Source organism: Limanda limanda, chromosome 7 (assembly GCF_963576545.1).
Source record: "Limanda limanda chromosome 7, fLimLim1.1, whole genome shotgun sequence".
Taxonomy (NCBI): Eukaryota; Metazoa; Chordata; class Actinopteri; order Pleuronectiformes; family Pleuronectidae; genus Limanda; species Limanda limanda.
In genome coordinates this window covers 3,477,804-3,498,575 of record NC_083642.1, presented here as the reverse complement: position 1 = coordinate 3,498,575, position 20,772 = coordinate 3,477,804, and the positions used below count along the sequence as shown (strand labels likewise).

Sequence of the window (20,772 nt, the reverse complement as noted above, 5' to 3'; positions counted from 1 at the left end):
CTCATAGTTACAATACAAATTATACGTTAGCTTCTTGTCCTGCTACGTATGTTGGGATGCTAGTAGCTCACCTGTGCTAATGTTAGCTTCCCTTGGCTCTCCATTTAAATAGCTAAGCTAGCCTTAACGCAGGTGACGGACTCATCTTCTTATTCTCCACCTCTAACAATCTTCAATGTGGCCCTATACGCTGTCATAGTATGTTCATGTAATGTTTATAAGGATGTATGAAAAAGAGTCTTCTGATTTAAACTTAAAAAACCTCGTACTCTATTTATTCAGTCAATAATTTGAATAAAAATAACAGAATAATCCCCCACTGACCTGTTTGTTAACCCCGTGTCTCCGTCATTATTGTTACTACGTTAGTTTGTAGCTGAACATTTCATAATTCATGATGACCTCTGTGTTTTTAAGATTTTCTTCTGTCACCTTTCATTATGACTTGTCTTCTTCCTCCTCCTCTTCATCGCTTCGCTCCATTTAAACGACCTCGTCTATCATGTTCAGCTTCAAATGGAAAATCCCCCCCCCCTTTTAAATATATATTTTTTTAAGATCTTCTCCCTATTTAGACAGCTGTCTTTTTCTAAATCTGTCCATCCACTGAGCCCACATCAGTTCAAAAGGTAGACACACAACTGTGTCAAACACTCACACTCACAGACACACACACACAGACAGACACACACACACAGACACACACACAGACACTACCACGTGATGTACAGTCAGAGATAGATCCACTCTCTCTCTCTCTCTCTGGCCTTTCAATGTAATACTATAAAGGATGAGAAACAGAAAGTATTTTGACATAAAATGATTTTCTTATTAACTTTGGACACAAAACTTTTAAGTAAGTCAACATTTCCTCGTCAGAACTCAGAGGAAACATTATAAATTGTAAACAAATAACTTGTAGTGTTAAGTTTTAAGTTTAAGTTTGTTTACCATTTATTCACCTGTTTGGGAGCTGTCATTTACGTTTTGGCCTAAACAAACTTTGGAATGACTGGTTAGTTGAGTTTCAGGAGTTAACGATGTTATCGCCTCTGTAGAACACACACACACACACACACACACACACACACACACACTGAGGGGTCTAGATTTCTTCCATAAGCCTGAACGGAAGTTGTACACCTCCCCAGAAACAATTGCGCCATCGGCCCTTTTTATCCATCGCCACGGTGACCAGAGACCCCCAGACTGCACGCTGTCACCATGGAAACCACACACACACACACACACACACACACACACACACACACACACACACACACACACACACACACACACACACACCCACACATACACACTATATATCTATAAATGGACAGGGCGGGTGGAGTGAGCAGACTACTAATTGTAAACGTTAGTGTTAGTTTGCTCCGTCTCTTTCTGGAGAAATTTAAAAACACTGACCGTTAATTTGTTGATCCTAACAGACGAACACGTTTCATTCATATTCATAAAATGCTCTTCTGTTGTTCGGCCCGACAAGTGGTGTTTATTAAAAGTTGATTAAAACATTTATAAACAACTATGAACTACAACTAAACATATATAGCAAGTTACACAACAAACTACTCTTTCAGATGTTTTAAAAGTTTATCATATAATTAGCATATTATTACATTTATTAATCTTTGAATATAAGTTCCTGCTGCCTGTTTTCAAATTCAAACAGCTGTTTGGGTGTGTGTGTGTGTGTGAGTGTGTGTGTGTGTGTGTGTGTGTGTGTGTGTGTGTGTGTGTGTGTGTGTGTGTGTGTGTGTGTGTGTGTGTGTGTGTGTCCGCCCCAGTAGCCACTCTCAGGGTGGAGGCAGCTCATTGAGCCTCGTTCTACTGTTTAATAACCTGCTGCTTTAACAACTGAAACAGGAAGTCCAGTCAGCATGACACTCACACAAACAAACACACACACACACACACACACACACACACACACTCTCTCTCTCACACACACACACACACACACACTTGGACAGCAATGAAGGTTGTACTGAGATATTTTATTTCATTATAAGTAACAATATATCACAATATAAAATATCTCTGTATATAAAATAGTATCATCAGAAAAATGTACTTAAAGTTGTTATTTAAGTTTTTACTCTGCATACTATACATATATACTTATATAAATATATTTACTGTTGACGCATTTACCAGTTGTTCAACATTTTCAGTTGTAGCTCGTAGAAACATGAAGATGTTGTTTGGTAAATATATTTTGTTTCCAAAGTTTGAAGTGTCTAAAGTTTTCAAACGTGTTGTGGAGTCAAACCTCAAATGTTTCTGGAGCAGAAGAACTAACTCAAAGTTTTTATTAAGTGAAGTAAATTTTCAAAAAGTTCTCGATTCTGCTTCAGTGAGTAAATGTACTGAGTCACTTCAGCTCTTTATTCTGACATGTCTTCACTCAGTCTCGTCAAATACTGTGGTTACAACAAAACCACAAACTTCCTCATCTGCCATCTTCACCAGCTGCAGGTTCATGAAACCGTCGCCTCAGTTTTCATCTCCGAGACACTTTTTTAGACAAGAGACTTTAAATGATGTAGAAACACGTAGAATCAGGAATTAACATAAAAACACAAAAGTCTGAACACAAACAAGCAAAGAGCGACAACGCCTTCAGCTGCTTTCATTCTCTCAACACTCAACTGACTGTAAATAAATATGGTAACATGACTAGTCCCAACAGTGAAGTCAAATCATCTGGATCGCCCCCTGGTGGCCTGCTTCAGTAAAGTTCCTAAACCCCGCCTCCTCCATGTTAGCAGATGGGACATGGACCAACTGCATGTTAAATAAATGTTGTTCAAAGATGGTTTCTGTCATTTCACCTCGGCCTTATCACTGATGTTTGTTCAAGTGGCTCTGATCTGTTATTTTCTTTTAGCAGGACCTAGATTCCACTGTTAACGTTAGCCAGCTAGCCATTATTAGCAAAACCAGTTCATAATAACGCGTTACGCTGCAAGTCACGCATACTAACATCGTAGTAAACAGTAATTACTACAGATTTCACTATTGTTGATGTACAGTACGGCCATCTTGGATCTCCAAGTCGGGGGTGGTGAGGTTACTCCGACTTTGTGAGTCACAACAACTTCAGACTCGAGGGTCAAATGGAACGCGGCATAAATATCAGACTTTGAAAAGAACGGGTAAAATTATGTCTTTATTCTGGTATAATAATAACTTTTTTGTTCTAGTTAGTTTCTCCTCAATCGCGGCTTTATTCATGTGAAAGTATAATTTGTTTATTGTCATATTACGACTCTGTTCTAACAGTATAACAACATTATGATGATACTGATGTTATGACTTCAGTGTTGGAAGTTTCTGCTTCATCTGAGAAACAGAAGTTGAGTGAACTGATCTGTTGAACCTGGATCTACGTTGTTGTAGTTTCTGTCACTAAACGTGTTTGTTTTGGTTAAAGGTGACTGTGACGCGCGCGTGCACGCGGCCCGGATGGTGTGACCCGCTCCGCATGGTTACATCTTGTGTTGCATGTGTGTGTGCGTGCGTGTGCGTGTGTGTGTGCGCGTGTGTGTGCGTGTGTGTGTGTGCAGATGCGCGGGCGTGCGGCCCCGCGGCAGTTGTTCTGTCAGTTCTCAACACTTCACTTCCTGGTTTTTATTACAGTAGTCCTGAGCGTGCACGCACACTTACACACTCACACAGAGAGAGAGAGAGAGAGAGAGAGAGAGAGAGAGAGAGGGTTAGGGTGAGAGAGAGAGAGCGAGAGAGAGAGAGAGAGAGAGAGAGAGAGAGAGAGGGTGAGGGTGAGAGAGAAAGAGAGAGAGAGGAGTCGGTGTTGTCTCTTCACCTCCGTGTGTGCACACTTTAACACACGCACACTTTAACACACAGACAGACACACACTCGCAGGACTAGTGTGTGTGTGCCGCGTCTCCTCAGCTGTGTGTCAGAGTGTGTGCGTGTGTCAGGTTTGTGCAGTTGTGAGTCTGTCGTGCAGAACCCGGCAGTGACTGAGAGGGAGACGCAACTTGTAATTTCTCCCGAGACACGGAGGACAGAGGAGGACTGAAGAGAACAGAAGACTGAAGAGGAGGACTGAAGAGGACAGAGGAGGAGGAGGAGAAGAAGAAGAACTGAGGACAAAGTTCCTCTCGTCCTCCACCTGCGGCTTGTGTCTCTGTCCCGGATCAGCTGCAGGATGTCGGACTCTGCCTCCAGTTTCCTTCACATCGGAGACATCGTGTCTCTGTACGCAGAGGGATCCGTCAACGGCTTCATTAGCACCCTGGGGTGAGTCTGTCCCTGTCTGTCCCTCTCTGTAACTGTCTCTCTGTCTCTATGTGTCTGTGTCTCTATGTCTCTGTGTCTGTGTCTGTGTCTGTGTCTGTGTCTGTTTCTATGTCTCTCTGTCTCTCTGACTCTCTCTCTCTCTCTCTCTCTCTCTGTCTCTATGTCTCTATGTCTCTGTCTATGTGTCTGTCTGTGTGTCTGTCTGTGTCTGTGTGTCTGTCTGTGTGTCTGTCTGTCTGTGCCTCACCTGTGGAGGACAACACCTGGGCTGATGTGTCCCGCCACTGGCACACTTGTTAATTATTAATGTGAAACCATAGCCTAGGTAATAAAGGTACATTTCAACACTTTTTCTATAGGACACACACACACAAACACACACTCTCTATTTCTCTCTCTCGCTCACACACGCACACGTTCACACACACACACACACATGCACACACACACCCACACCCATCCACACACACACACACACACACACAGACACACACTCTCTGTCTCTCTCTCTCTCTCTCTCTCTCTCTCTCACACACACACACACCCACACACACACCCACACACACACACTCGCTCTCTCTCTCTCTCTCTCTCTCTCTCTCTCTCTCTCTCTCTCTCTCTCTCTCTCTCTCTCTCTCTCTCTCTCTCACTCTCTCTCTCTCTCTCTCACACGCACACACCTGTAAATGGTCTGAAACTTTCATATCCAGGTTTAATGTCAGTTTAGTCAAATATCTGCATTTCTCACAGTTTCCCTCCAGTTTGTGTCTGACTCCTCAGTTCTGGTCTGAAGCCGTCGGCCTGACAACAGTCATGATGATAATGTTTTGGTTTGATTATTCCACGGCTGGTTTCTAATCTGTGGAGATCAAAACATCATTAATAAGCACAGGAGAAACAAACACCTCAGGACTACATTAGAGTGAAACCTCTTTAGATCCTCAGCTTCTTCTCAGAGGCCGGCAGGAGGAACGTGACTCGGACATGTGTCTTCTCAGCCCCTCATGATAATTCAGGAGATGATCCAGAGCTCAGTGCAGGTCAGAAAACCCACAGACATCTGGCTTGTGTCTGAGATCTGAATGAAAACCATGTTCACTCCCTCCCGGGTCCAACGACTCCAGGTCTTATCAGCTCAGATCAGCAGCGATGGAAACGAGACGCCCGGGTGAAGCGCTCACTTGGCGAGGGGAGAGAGAGAGAGAGAGAGAGAGAGAGAGAGAGAGAGCGCCTCCTGAAAGGGTTTGGATGTGCACGCCATGTCGAGCGTGACGAGAACCTGAGAACAGAACTCCTTGAGTGGTGATCGGAACGGAGGCTCTCGCCATTTTATAGCAGGTTTACTGTCTGCTAGGTACGTGATACTACGTGAAGACCAGAGGGACGAGAAGCAGATCCAGGGACAGACGTGGTTTGGGTTGTGAGTTGAAGTCCTGTCGGGGGGGGTGTGAGGAGTTTCAGAGAGGAGGTGCAGAGCAGAGAGGAGCAGCTGAGGCCCGGGAGGGGCTGATAAGGTCCCACAGGTCAGAGGGGAGGGAGTTATGGATTTAAAGATGAGCAGGAGTGGGTTCTTCTTCGTTGGTCTGGACCCAGAGGAGCTGGATGAGGAGATCTGGTCCGTGGATCTGGTGCCGGTTCAGATCTGGTCCCTGGATCTGGTGCCGGTTCAGATCTGGTCCCTGGATCTGGTGCCGGTTCAGATCTGGTCCGTGGATCTGGTGCCGGTTCAGATCTGGTCCGTGGATCTGGTGCCGGTTCAGATCTGGTCCCTGGATCTGGTGCCGGTTCAGATCTGGTCCGTGGATCTGCTGCAAGGTTCAGATCTGGTCCCTGGATCTGGTGCCGGTTCAGATCTGGTCCCTGGATCTGGTGCCGGTTCAGTTTCTCCTGTGGCTCGAGTCTGAAGCATCGATCGAACTCTGAGATTCTCACAATAATTAACCTCGTGTGTTTCAGTCCAAACATCACAGAGCAGATAGAAACCAGAGGAAAACTCCAGAGAGACGAGATCATTCATCCGTCACCAGGACAATCAAACAGCTTCACACAGACTCATCATTTTACATATTTAACATAAAACATTGAACACCATGTAAACAACATTCAGTTCATTATATTTTCTGCCCAATCAACATTTCTTTAATCTCAATAATCACGTGTTGTGGTTCCTTTAAATTTTGTTCCTGCTCCCCAGAGGAAGAACCCCTCATGCTTTAGTGACCTTTTGACCTTCCTTTAAATAATGTGCTCTACTGCTCGTTTAGTCGCTGAAGATTTACATTAATTTTTTCATACTTTATTGAGCCGGAGATGTTTCAGATCTTCTTCAGATTCCAACTGAGGCTCTTTTAAATGTCTCCTGACGTGTGTTCTCTACTTTCACCAGCGGGGGCAGACTTTCAATGTTACATCCTTACTTTATTCTCGTTCATAGGAATTTTATTTTTCTACCCATTCTTATTTTTGTTCCATGTCTGCTCTGCCCAGTCTATGATACAACCTTTAACACCCAACCACACACACACACACACACACACACACACACACACACACACACACACACACACACACACACACACACAAACACACAGTGGCAGCGGCAAAGTCTAATTGTATGGCAGGAAAAGGAAGTGGTACAAAGTATGTCCAAGAGAGATTTCCATTGTGCCAGTGTGTGTGTGCGTGTTTGTTTCCTGTGCTGTGGTCTGGTGGGTGTGTGTGTCTCTGTGTGTCTCTCTCTCTGTGTGTGTGTGTGTGTTTGTGTTAGTGTGTGTGTGTGTGTGTTCGGTGTGTGGGACTCGATCTTGACCTTTTTTGGTTTCTCTTCACTCCATCATTGACTTTCACTTGCTCAGTGAAAACAGCAGCTTCACACACACACGTGCACACACACACACACACACACACACACACACACACACACACACACACACACGCTGAAATGATCTCTCTCCTGACGAGGATGTGTGTGGGTTAGTTAACGCAGGTGTGAACAGAGAGTTTTTCTCTTTTTCACTCTGCAGCTGCTGGAAACTGCAAGAAAACAAAACAATCCCAGTTTTAATGTCACATCACTGACTTCCTGTCGCCTCCAGAATAAAGTTCAGACGTCTGTTAATCAGATCGACCCGACAGCTGAAAGGTCAGAGCGTGGTCAACTCGCTCCGGACATTTATCGCTCGTCAGCCCGTTAATCTCTTACATTTCCTGTTTCCTTCGAATGAAGTCAGAAAATATCTGTCTGATTCATCTGTTGACAGATGAATCATTATCAGCATCTATATTTACTGATATGAAGTCATAATAATCATTGATATGTTATTTTTAATATTAATATATTCATATCAGCCCCCAAACTCAGTGTTGGTTCCGTTCAACATCTGTTCATCACGACAGAAGTGAAAGTGCTCGAGCTCATCTCTGAAGTCGACTCACATCTTCTGACACTGAATTTGTGATGTGGAACCAAAACTGTGAAGAAAATAAACTCTATTTTCCTTCAAATAGAAAATTAAAGCCTTCTTAAAAAGACCTGTAGGGTTTTATATCTCTGACGCAATATCACATTTATTATAATTTACTTTTTATTAGGTGAAGAACACTACTCAAATACAAGTGTTTATTATTATATAAGTGTCATAATAGTATTATGTTATATTAGTTTGTTATTATTGTTATTATATTGGGACATTGCAGTTAACAGTCAAACACTTAAGCTGTTAACCACAAACGTGGTAACAGCCCCTGGCAGGAAGTCAGGAAGCAGAAATGTAAATAATCCTGAACCTCCGCCCGTTTAATCAAACAGAGAAAACACCACCTGGAGTCGGACACTAAAATCACAAAGAACAGTCAGGACTCGTTCACACCTTGTTCGATTCCGACCTTCGGACTCTTCAGTTTAGTCTGAATCTGAATATCCGGTGAGACAGGTTCAGAGCCTCGGTCCAGACTAACAGGCTGGAAGCACTTTACACATCAAGTTAGAGGCTGATGGATGATTATTCTATTCATTACTAAATTGTCAGGAGGAGATAAAATGGAGTGAAGTGGGGATGATTGAGTTTCCTCTCACTTCTTGAAAGAAGAAGAAGAAAACACTGGTTCCATCGGATCCTGAGAAGTCGTCGGGATCAAGGAGAATTTCATCTTCTGATCAAAGAGCTGACAAATGAGCCTGATCACTTCCAGTGGTCACGTCTGATTGGTTAGCAGCTCTGAGACCAGTTGATCTCGAACAGCTCAAATAACTCTGGAATGACTTCTGGACCAATCACAGGAAGTAGAGACAGCATTAAACAAGAGAAGAAGAAGCAGAAGAGGAATCCATTTGAACTAGTGACGAGTACTGTAGTACTGTAGTACTTTGGAATACTGTGGAGTACTGTAGTACTGTGGAGTACTGTGGAGTACTGTGGAGTACTGTGGAGTACTGTAGTACTGTGGAGTAATGTAGTACTGTGGAGAACTGTAGTACTGTGGAGTACTGTGGAGTACTGTAGTACTGTGGAGTACTGTAGTACAGTGGAGTACTGTGCCTAAAGGTGCTGATGTTGCTAGTAATACCATCATGATGTTACTATGGCAACCAGATAAAGCGCTTTCATGTTCTCCATTCAAACAGAAAGACAACTACCTAAACTGAAGCTTGAGCTCAGAAGCTCCCAATCGTCCCTTTGTCTTCATGAGACAGACACACTGAAACCAAAGGGACTCGGGTTGTTGTCCTGCAGCTTCTGTCTCTCAGCAGAGATGGAAAACACCTCCATGTATTCAAATGTCCGGATTCATATTCAAATCTATTGTCCTGCATGACAGGGGGAGGGGGAGGGGGGGAAGGCAAAACAAAAACAAACCACACGTCGGTCACGTGTTCGAATCCTCGTCCACTTGTCCACTCACTCACTGTGAATGCTCCACATATTTTCCCAAATCAAATATCACAAATCATGAGTCCGACGCAAAAACTCTAAGAAAGTAAAGTCAAAATATTTTAAAGATTCAATGTTTTGATTGGATGACGCTCGGCGGGAGTTTAATGAAAGATAAAGAAAATGAAGATGAAGAGAAAGAGAGACAGAGAGAGAGAGAGAGAGAGACAGAGAGAGAGAGAGAGCAGCAGTTGAGCTGATGAAGTCCACATACCTGAGGCGTCCTGGAAGACACGCTCACACCTGGACTCCACACAAAAGACCTGATTGGCTGCTGTCATCTCTGTGGGCGGTCGAAGAGAAAGACCTCAGAGGGTAAAAGACCTGAACAAAGGAAAAGATGAACGAGTGGAGGTGAAGAGGGGCAGAAAAAGAAGGAATGCAAAGGAAAATCAAGAGGTTAAAGCAACGATGACGGAAAAACACACAAGAGAGAAAAGTAAAGAAGTGTCTGGAAATAGCAGGAAGTGAAAGAAAGACAAGATAAGAAATGTAGCGGCAGAACAAAAGGAAGGAAAGAAAAATGTTTTCATAAAGTTAATTTAGTTTTGATCATATCTCTTTTAAACATCTCCTGAACCAGGACATCTTACATATTTTAATTAATTTCTCTGGAAATAATCTCTGAGCCTTAACATAAAAATCTGATGGATTTAATTGAGCCGATGCCAACACTGCTTTCAGGAAGCATCACATTACCAATATGATTTATACAAATGTTGCATGAAACCTGCATAACAAAGAACAATAGCTTAAAAGAAAACATATAAAACCAAATATATAGAATTCAGATCGATGATCAAAGAGCTGACAAATGAGCCTGATCAGTTCCAAGTCTGTTTCAGGACATCAGAGGTCACGTCTGATTCGTTAGCAGCTCTGAGACCAGTTGATCCAGTTGATCTCGAACAGCTCAAATAACTCTGGAACGACTTTCGACCAATCACAGGAAGTAGAGACAGCATTAAACAAGAGAAGAAGAAACAGAAGAGGAAGCAGCTGCAGTCTTCACCTCCGATGATCAAATGCTTGAACCACGAGGACGTTCATCTGGTCCATTTGAACTAGTGACGAGTACTGTAGTACTGTGGAGTACTGTAGTACTGTAGTACTGTAGAGTACTGGAGTACTGGAGTACTGTGGGTTACTGGAGTACTGTGGAGTACTGGAGTACTGTGGATTACTGTGGAGTACTGTAGTACTGTGGGTTACTGGAGTACTGTGGAGTACTTGAGTACTGTGGATTACTGTGGAGTACTGTAGTACTGTGGAGTACTGTAGAACTGTGTAGTACTGTAATACTCAGGAGTACTGTTGAGCACTCTAGTACTGTGGAGTACTGGAGTACTGTGGAGTACTTTGGCTGAAGGGGCTGACAATGCTAGTAATACCATCATGATGTTACTATGGCAACCAGATAAAGCGCTTCGTTCATGTTCTCAATTCAAACAGAAAGACAACCCCCCCCACACACACACACACACACACCTGACAACACAGCAACGTCAGACGCCGTCTATAAACCAATCAGAGACGAGTATAGGTAGACTATGCCCACGTAGGTGACAGCCTATCTCAGGCAAAATTCTTTACTCCCTAACCTTCAGGGTCTCTGTTCACATACTAAGTTCCATAAAGTAAATATTTTCTCAGTCTGATCTGAATAAAGAAGCGTTTGAAACATTTAAACTGAAGCTTGAGCTCAGAAGCTCTCGATCGTCCTTTTGTCTTCATGAGACAGACACACTGAAACCAAAGGGACTCGGGTTGTTATCCTGCAGCTTCTGTCTCTCAGCAGAGATGGAAAACACCTCCATGTATTCAAATGTCCGGATCCATATTCAAATCTATTGTTGTGGAGGGAGGGGGGGGGGGGAGGCAAAACAAAAACAAACCACACGCCGGTCACGTGTACAAATCCTCATCCACTCGTCCACTCGCTCACTGTGAACGCTCCAGACATTTTCCTGCTGAACTCTCACACAGACTCACTCTGACATTTTACTACGAGGCGGCAGGAAAAGATCCAGAAAATTTCCAGAGCAACAACTGACTCGAACGTGCAGCTCCTCCAGAAAACATCTGGAAATCTTCTGTAGTTCAGATCAAGTCTGAAAGCAGCGCGAGAGAAATAAAACAATAAGTTCAGAGGATGAACTGACGTGAAATATCACGAATCATCAGTCTGACGCAAAAACTCAAAACCCAAACGTTTTAAAGATTCAATGTTTTGATTGGGTGACGCTCGGCAGGAGTTTAATGAAGGATAAAGAAGATGAAGAGAGAGAGAGACATAGAGAGAGAGAGAGAGAGAGAGAGAGAGAGAGAGAGAGAGAGAGAGAGAGAGAGAGAGAGAGAAAGAGGAGCAGTCGAGCTGATGAAGTCCACATACCTGAGGCGTCCTGGAAGACACGCTCACACCTGGACGCCACACAAAAGACCTGATTGGCTGCTGTCATCTCTGTGGGCGGTCGAAGAGAAAGACCTCAGAGGGTAAAAGACCAGAACAAAGGAAAAGATGAACGAGTGGAGGTGGAAAAAGAAGGAATGCAAAGGAAAATCAAGAGGTTAAAGCAACGATGACGGAAAAACACACAAGAGAGAAAAGTGAAGACCTGTCTGGAAAATATCAGAAAGTGAAAGAAAGAAGAGATAAGAAATGTAGCAGCAGAACAAAAGGAAGGAAAGAATAATGTTTTTCATAAAGTTTATTAAGTTTTATTATCACATCTCTTTTAAACATCTCCTTATGCCTTAACATAAAAATCTGAAACATGTCCTGGAGCCTGATTGATGGACACTTCTCATATTTCCTCCCAGTCATTAGCAGACACCTGCTTTGTTTACAGGCTGTGGTTTTGGTTTTGAACTGGTTTGTAAACCCTGGTTTGTAAAGGGTTCGGCCGTCGACTGGAGAAATGAACCAGCCACGTCCTGTGTGATCAGGATCCTGAGAAAAGTTCACCTACATCATGAACTAAAAAAATCACTTTACCTTCCTGCTCTGTTTCAGATGAGAACAACACACACACACACACACACACACACACACACACACACACACACACACACACACCTGGCCTCAGTTGCTCATTCAGTTAATGTGTGTATGAATGGACAGGTAATCCTGCTGACTGCTCTCTGTCTGCTGCCTGAAAGGAGCTTCTAAGTGTGTGTGTGTCTGTCTCCACTGAGCCCCCCCCCCCACCACCTGTTTCCTAAACACTGATGGTAGAAGGGATTTACACAAATGAAACCCCCCCACCCTCCTCTTTGTGAGGAGGCTCATTAACATAATTCGTTCCTCAAACTGAATCTAAATCCACCACCAACCTTGAAAAAGTCCCTTGAAGTTATAATTAACCCACAGAAATGTTTTTTTAAGTAAAGTGAGCAGATCCCTGGATTAACGCTCCAGCTGCCTGACGCCGTGGTTAACGTCTCTTCTTCTTCTGCCCACAGGTTGGTAGATGACCGCTGTGTGGTCGAACCCGCCGCCGGAGATCTGGAGAATCCTCCGAAGAAGTTCAGAGGTCAGAGTGTGTTCTTTGTGTATATGTTTATATACACACACAGTGTGTATGGGTTCAGCTGGTCGGACCCGGCTGATGCCGGGTTTAAATGTTTGAATAAATCTCTGCTAGTTAAAGTCTGAACAGCAGCTGCAGGATTAACGGTTTTATTCTAATGTTTTATTTATTGAGTTGATCCCGTTTCACTGAGTAAATTCACTGATTGATTCTTTACAACTGATAATCCAGCCACACATGTAAGTGATCCATGTTGTGTTGTAACCCCGGATGATGCTGGTTGTGTTCTTCCTGAAAAGGGTCATGTGATCATGGTAGTAAACTTTATTAGAGCACTTTTTAAAAACACTTTACAAGTTGCTTTGCATGTGAAATTCGAGACAATCAATAGAAAACAGATAAAAAGCGATTTGAGGATCACACAGCAATAAAGCACAGATATAGAAAGATGAGAAAAAAGTAAAAGCAAGATGAATAGAATATTATAAAACAAATCAAATAGATGGTAAGTTCAGAACCAGGAGACAACACAGCTATAAAGTAAAGGACCTTCACTGAGGACCTCGGGTTACAATCACATGTGGTGTCAAAAGATCTGAGATGATCTGAGATCAGTGAACGATACCATGTGACTGAACAGAACCAATCAGCAGCTGGTTGTGATTCTACCTCACCGTTTCCAAACATCTCAGTTTTTCCCCTCCACAATAAAACGCAGCTCCGGAGATTTCAAACTAAAACGAGTACAGCAGCGTTTGCAGGTTTTTCCTTTTTAGCGTTTCTAAAACTCAGTGTTCAAATGAAACCATGGTCATATTCACAGTCGTGACAGACTTCAGCTAAAAGTCTTTATTGTTTAATTGTTATCGAGATCGAGGATTTTTTAGGTTTTAAGTCATTTGATAGAAATCGGTTGAGTTTGACTCTGAGTCACGTCTCTGCTGTAAAAACCAGACGGTGCCAAGAAAAGCTCCAGTGGCGTTATGAAATATGAAAAATAAATGAGCATGATTTGATTCCAGCTTAAATCATCAGAGATATCACACACACACACACACACACACAGTCACACACACACATGCGGACGTTTATATATATAAAGACAGCTTGTTACCATCTGCTCTGTTTGAGTTTCTGGATATCGTTTCCGGATATCGCTTAGTTGAACTAGTTTAGAAGTAGAGCAAAGTTTAAATCCAGAGCAACATCACACACACACACACACACACACACACACACACAGGGAGGTTATTAAGATACAGGATCTGCTGGAGGAGAGTAAATATTGACCTGGTCTCGCTCTCGTCGGGTTTTCTCTCGTATCCTTTTAGCTCTGTTTGTTCTTCTGACTTTCTCTCCTCCCGCACTCGTCCTGTTTTCATCACCTTTGTAGTTACACAACGTCTTAACAATGCAAACTCCATGTTGTTGTTTGCGATGCTTCGTCTTCATCGAGCACTGTATGCGTTGGGGGCGTGGCTACTGTGTGAATGACAGCAGGGGCCGGTGAGACTAGACTTTAGGACGGAGACTTCGTGGGAACGTTGAATCGCGATCCTGAGTTTAAATCAAAAACCAACGCACAGAGCAAAGTGTGATTCGACAGGAGACGTGTCACATGACGTGTTCCATGTTTCCCATCAGTGATTCACAGTTTTACAGTAAATTAAAGGTGTTATTTTTTAGCATTTCGCTGCTGCTCTACAGATAACGTTCATATTAGCAGCTCTTTCCTTCCTCTTCCTGTTGAGCGACCACCCCCCCCACCAGCTCCCGACACTGAACATCTACACAGACCCACTTTAAAGTGTTGGATTCGTTGTGTGTTGATTGGCTGGTTCATCAGATCTTTGACTTGAAGACTTGGTTTCAGAGCAGGAAGCAAAAAAAAAACCTCTGTGGAAGAACCAGTCACTCAGAGATAGGATTAATGTCAGATGCTTCACCAGTTTTAATGTTCTGAAACCCAAACTGCCAATTAGCTCCAGGTGCACACACTCCACTGACCAATCATCCGTCTGGAACTAATCCCTCCATCGGGTGACATCACAGCCGGGCGTCATGTGACTCCAGGTTTAAAACTTAATACAATAAAGATGATAAAACCTTTTATATGTGTTGTGTTCTGTCGTTTCTCAGATTGTCTGTTTAAGGTTTGTCCCATGAGTCGGTACTCGGCTCAGAAACAGTTCTGGAAAGCGAAACAAGCCAAACATGAGAAGGACAAGATCGGTGACGTGGTCCTGCTGCAGAAACTACAGGTGACACACACACACACAGACACACAAACAGACACACACAGACACATAAACAGACACACACAAACACACATTCCATACAGTTAAGAACTGTTGAGAAGCTGCACTAGTTTCCCTCTGCATCCATTCTTTGTGCAATGTTAAACTTGTGTGTGTGTTTGTGTGTGTGTGTATGTGTGTGTGTGTGTATGTGTGTGTGTGTGTGTCTCTTGCAGCATGCGTCCAACCTGGAGCAGAAGCAGAACGAGACAGAAAACAAGAAGGTCCACGGGGATGTTGTAAAATACGGAACCGTCATGCAGGTAAATAAGAATAACTTGTTTAAAGATTCTTTATCATCGATTGTCACAGATGTTCAGAGCGATCAGCTCAACAGGAAACAGAACAACAAGTTTAACAGATCAACGATAAGTAACAAAACATAATGACTGAAGGTTCAAGGGTTTATATGATCAGGAAAAAGATGTAACAACGACAAATAGACACAGAACGACTGTAAAGACACAACAGACAAATACAGACAAGTCATCATCATTCATATTAATTTATTAGAAACCAGCTGGAACACTGGATCGATCACACAGACTCACACATCACAGACACACATGGAGCAAACAGCTGCTCGTCAATCAACACAATTTTTATTACCATAGTTGTTCATGGTGTATCATTAACGACAATATGTCCGTGGACGTCAGTCAACAAAACACACACATCTGTGTTCAAACGGCAGACAGGGCGCCACCCGCTGCCATGACAACCAGGTGACTCACACCTCTCGCCCCCACCCCCTCACCCCTCCCCTTTTTACACTGGCAACATGTATGATTGAGACACACAGACACACACACACACACACACACCCTGTCTGACACTCACTCACTCACTCACTCATTCACTCACACATACAGGTCGGGTGTGGTTCCTAACTGAATCAGATTGTTAAAATAAACATTACTGTGAAGTGTTTGTGTGTGTGTCTGTGTGTGTGTCTGTGTGTGTGTCTGTGTGTGTGTGTGTGTGTGTGTGTGTGTGTGTGTGTGTGTGTGTGTGTGTGTGTGTGTGTGTGTGTGCATTGTGATGACAGCCCTGAAGCAATTGGTATTGACACTAGCAGATAGAAGCACATCTGCACAGTAGGAAAGGGTGTGTGTGTGTATTTGTGTGTGTGTGTGTGTGTACGTGTGTGTGTGTACGTGCATGTGTGTGTTTGTCAAAGGAGTGGAGGATTACATTTTCTCTCCTTGTACCTTGAGTGACAGCAACTGAACTTTCGCTTGTTCAAACACAAACTGAATGAAAAGTGTGAAACCTCCAGTGTGTGAGTCTGATGTCTGTTCTGTCTGTGGCTCTGAGCTCTGTGTGTGTGTGTGTGTGTGTGTCTGTGTGTCTGTGTGTGCGTGTGTGAGTTCAGGGTGATGACAGAATACAGAATAGACAATAGGACTCGTCTTGACGTTACACAACAGAAGTAATCGTTGCAGTAAGACGATGAATCCCGTTGATCACCAGCGAGGAGAAGAGACACAGTTTAAAAATGAAAACCCAGTTGTCTTCTTATGAAAAACACAAACGTGTGTGTTTTCTGTGTGTGTCTCCAGCTGCTCCACATGAAGAGTAACAAATACCTGACGGTGAACAAGCGGCTGCCGGCTCTGCTGGAGAAGAACGCCATGCGGGTCACTCTGGACGGGACGGGCAACGAAGGCTCCTGGCTTTTCATCCAGCCCTTCTGGAAGCTCCGCGCCAACGGAGACAATGTAAACACACAACTGCTGCTACACAATCGCACACTACAGGGAGTGTTAGACTGACTATCTGACGTTTACTGCTCTGCTACTATTAGAACACGATTTTTATACTTGTAAATAGAAAAACAGCAGATTTCCAAATGACCCTTTCCTCTACTGACACCTGACGGCCAGTAACAATAAGATTAATTAATATAATTACTTGGTTTAGAAACACAAATAGATGACACACTGCAAGAAAAACAGACAAAATATTATAAACAATGAAAACAAAACAGACGTACCTGCAGAAGTAATAATAAAAGAAGCCATAGTACCTGCATTAGTGGTTTATAAGGAGTAATATTAATAGAAGCAGTAGTAATGTGATAGAAGTGATGTAATGAGTGTGTGTTGCTTGTTGCTTGTTGCAGGTGGTTGTGGGAGATAAAGTCATCCTGAACCCGGTGAACGCCGGTCAACCGCTTCACGCTTCAAACTACGAACTGACCGACCATCCAGGCTGCAAGGAGGTGAGCTAGAGAGAGACACACACACACACACACACACACACACACACACACACGTAATAACACACCAAAGCATCACTGATAATAAAATTCAATAATGAGATGAGAAAAGTATCAGATCTTTAACAGTGAAACTAATTGTTAGTGGGATTTTAAGTCTGTTTATATTTTTGTTGTTTTTCCTTCTTTGAAAAATAACAACTTTCATCATAATATATACAATAATAAATCATGATTCATCAGTTCCTTTGAAAAGATGAGTGTGTCTTCTTCCCCCTGCAGGTGAACTCAGTGAACTGCAACACCAGCTGGAAGATCAACCTGTTCATGATGTTCAGTGACCACAGAGAGGAAGTCCTCAAAGGAGTGAGGACCACTCACCAGACACAATATATACTCTATACTCTATATAAATATTAATATATGTATTATACAAACACTGCAGAACTGTCCTTTAATACTTTGTTATTCCCTCTCTCTCTCTCTCCCTCTCTCTCTCTCTCTCTCAGGGGGATGTGGTGCGCTTGTTTCACGCCGAGCAGGAGAAGTTCCTGACGTGCGACGAGTACAAGAGCAAACTGCACGTGTTCCTCCGCACGACGCTGAGGCAGTCGGCGACCTCGGCGACCAGCTCCAACGCTCTGTGGGAGGTCGAGGTCGTCCATCATGACCCGTGTCGTGGGGGGGCGGGCCACTGGAACAGCCTCTATCGCTTCAAGCACCTGGCCACGGGCAACTACCTGGCTGCTGAGGTAACCACGGCGACACTGGAGGGGGTGCACTGACTGAAACGGCGAGGTTGGGTGTTCGCCGTGGATCATGACCTCATGTCAGTTAATGTTGTGGTGAAACTGTTCTCGTTACAGGAGAATCCAGGTTATAAAGGAGACGCCGCAGAGATCCCGACCTCGACCTCGGCCTCGACCTCGGTGAGCTCAGCCCTGAAGTCGCCCGCTGACAGAGTCACATGACCTGTCAGAGTCACATGACCTGTCAGCGTCACATGACCTGTCAGAGTCACATGACCTGTCAGCTTCTCGTCCCTGTCAATTCTCCTCCTTACGCTTTAATCACTTTTTAGCCTCTTTTGAAAATCTGCACTCGGGTAGGAACCACTGATTTAAAGTGTCTGAAGCAAATCAGTCTGCAGACGTGTTTCATTTATAAACTCAAGTCACATTATTTAGTTTCCTTTCTGGCTTCGTCGACACTAACACACGGTGCCTACCCTCCTCAGCCTCACCCTGACCTCTGACCTCTGACCTCTCTGTAGATGGACAGTAGTCGTATCAACAAGCGCTCCCACGGCGAGAGGATCAAGTACAAGCTGGTGGCGGTGCCTCACGGGAACGACATCGCCTCTCTGTTCGAGCTGGACCCGACCACGCTGCAGAAGACCGACTCCTTCGTGCCACGGTAAGAGACACGGACACTTAACGCTCGGTGGAGCTGAGATCTGAAACAAAGTGTAACTGAGTCGATCGCTTCCAGGAACTCGTACGTGCGGCTGAGGCACCTGTGCACCAACACCTGGATCCAGAGCACCAACGTGCCCATCGACATCGACGAGGAGAGACCCATCAGACTCATGGTGAGACGCCACCAGGGTTCACGTGCTCATGACCTTTACAGGAATATGCAGAATATGAAACTCAAGTTAGACTTGTAGAACGTGAGCAGAAAACACATTCCTGTGACAATTGTTATACAGTTTATTTATATAACTTTTAAAAACACAGTTCTTAAAAATGAGAATGGTGGAAACTCATCTTTACTTTTACCGACAGACTGTTCCGTCATGAAACAAACAGATAAATGTAGATGTCGACGTGATGATGGCGGCTGAAAAGTCGTAGGATCAACAACTTTATTACGGTTCAGCTTCTGGGGAACACACACCACATTTTATCACAGTCCTTCCAACAGTTTTTGAAATGTTTCTTGCAAAACCGTAAATGTTTTGCAAGAAACATACTCCTTGATTAAAAGTCAGAGGGTCAACAAGTTGATGTCAGTGATGTCGTGCTAATCCAACCAATAGTTGAGACATTTTTTATCTGAAGTGGTGAACTGATTAAAGCTGCTCGTTTTAAAACATGACAGGAATAAAGAAGAGGAAAGTTTTAATTTTGTCCAGTTATGATGATGTGGTTCATCAAGAGGAAACTTACGTGACAAAGTCTTGCGTAACCATTAAAACGTGATATGAGACGTGTATGAACCTTTGTGTCTCGGCCTCCTGCAGCTGGGAACGTGTCCCACGAAGGAGGACAAGGAGGCCTTCGCCATCGTCTCAGTTCCTGTCATGGAGATCCGAGATCTGGACTTCGCCAACGACGCCAGCGCCATGTTGAGCACCGTGGTCGACCAGTTCAACCAGGGCTTCATCAGCCAGAACGATCGCAGGTAGGACACAGATCCACAGTGACCAGCAGCAGACCTGGAGGAGGAGGAGTTAACGTTCCGTGATGTTCTTGTCGCTCAGGTTTGCCATCAAGCTGTTGGAGGACGTGGTTTTCTTCGTGGCTGATGTCATCAACAGCGGTCAGGCGGTGCTGGAGGTGAGCATGAGCAAAGCCAACCGGGAGAGACAGAAGCTGATGAGAGAGCAGAACATCCTCAAACAGGTGAGAGCCAAGAACTGAAGAACAAGAGATGGTGGAACAGAGGAAATGTTCAGACCTGACTCCTGACATCACACGTGTGTTCAGATCTTCGGCATCCTGAAGGCTCCCTTCAAAGACCGGGGGGGAGGGGAGGGGCCTCTGCTGCGCCTGGAGGAGCTCGCCGACCAGAAGAACTCCCCCTACCAGTACATGCTCCGCCTCTGCTACCGGGTCCTCCGACACTCACAGGAGGACTACAGGAAGAACCAGGTGAGGATGAGGAGGATGATGATGATGATGATGATGATGATGATGATGATGATGATGATGATGATGATGATGATGATGATGATGATGATGATGATGATGATGATGATGATGATGATGATGATGATGATGATGATGATGTTGATGATGATGATGATGATGATGATGATGATGATGATGATGATGATGATGATGATGATGATGATGATGATGATGATGATGATGATGATGATGATGATGATGATGATGATCCATGCACTGGAATCAAACCACCCTCTGTTTGCTATGATGGTTCCCTCCACCCGCCCTCTCAAAATCAGAATCAGAAGTTTTTTATTGCCAAGTAGGTTTACACCGACCTGGAATTTGCTCTGGTTATTAGTTCATACAATGAACATAGAAACATAAAAACACAATAAATAACCCACACATAAGAAAAACAATAATAATAACAATATATATTTACTATGGAAGGGATTTGCATTCACTTGAAAAAATAAAAAAAGCTCTGGGTAAAAAAAGCTCTGGGTTTTACGAACTCTTTTTTTTCCTGTTTTTCGCTCAAATTTTTTTCCATGCTTTTATTTTGAAAGTGACGTATAGCGTCCATAGACGTAGCGTCAAATAAACCTG

General features: G+C 43.7%; 1 protein-coding gene across 1 annotated transcript in view; it reads left to right on the top strand.

Moving 5' to 3' along the window:
- The first annotated feature begins 4,195 nt into the window (after window positions 1-4,195).
- Window positions 4,196-20,772, top strand: part of itpr3 (inositol 1,4,5-trisphosphate receptor, type 3) — a 39,601-nt gene continuing 23,024 nt past the window's right edge. Inside the window, exons 1-14 of the mRNA XM_061075449.1 lie at window positions 4,196-4,287; window positions 12,681-12,751; window positions 14,888-15,009; window positions 15,222-15,308; window positions 16,608-16,766; window positions 17,171-17,269; window positions 17,549-17,632; window positions 17,776-18,018; window positions 18,133-18,169; window positions 18,538-18,682; window positions 18,758-18,857; window positions 19,512-19,672; window positions 19,752-19,893; window positions 19,978-20,142. Coding sequence (XP_060931432.1) covers window positions 4,196-4,287; window positions 12,681-12,751; window positions 14,888-15,009; window positions 15,222-15,308; window positions 16,608-16,766; window positions 17,171-17,269; window positions 17,549-17,632; window positions 17,776-18,018; window positions 18,133-18,169; window positions 18,538-18,682; window positions 18,758-18,857; window positions 19,512-19,672; window positions 19,752-19,893; window positions 19,978-20,142 — 1,707 coding nt within the window. The remainder of the gene's footprint in view (window positions 4,288-12,680; window positions 12,752-14,887; window positions 15,010-15,221; window positions 15,309-16,607; window positions 16,767-17,170; window positions 17,270-17,548; window positions 17,633-17,775; window positions 18,019-18,132; window positions 18,170-18,537; window positions 18,683-18,757; window positions 18,858-19,511; window positions 19,673-19,751; window positions 19,894-19,977; window positions 20,143-20,772) is intronic.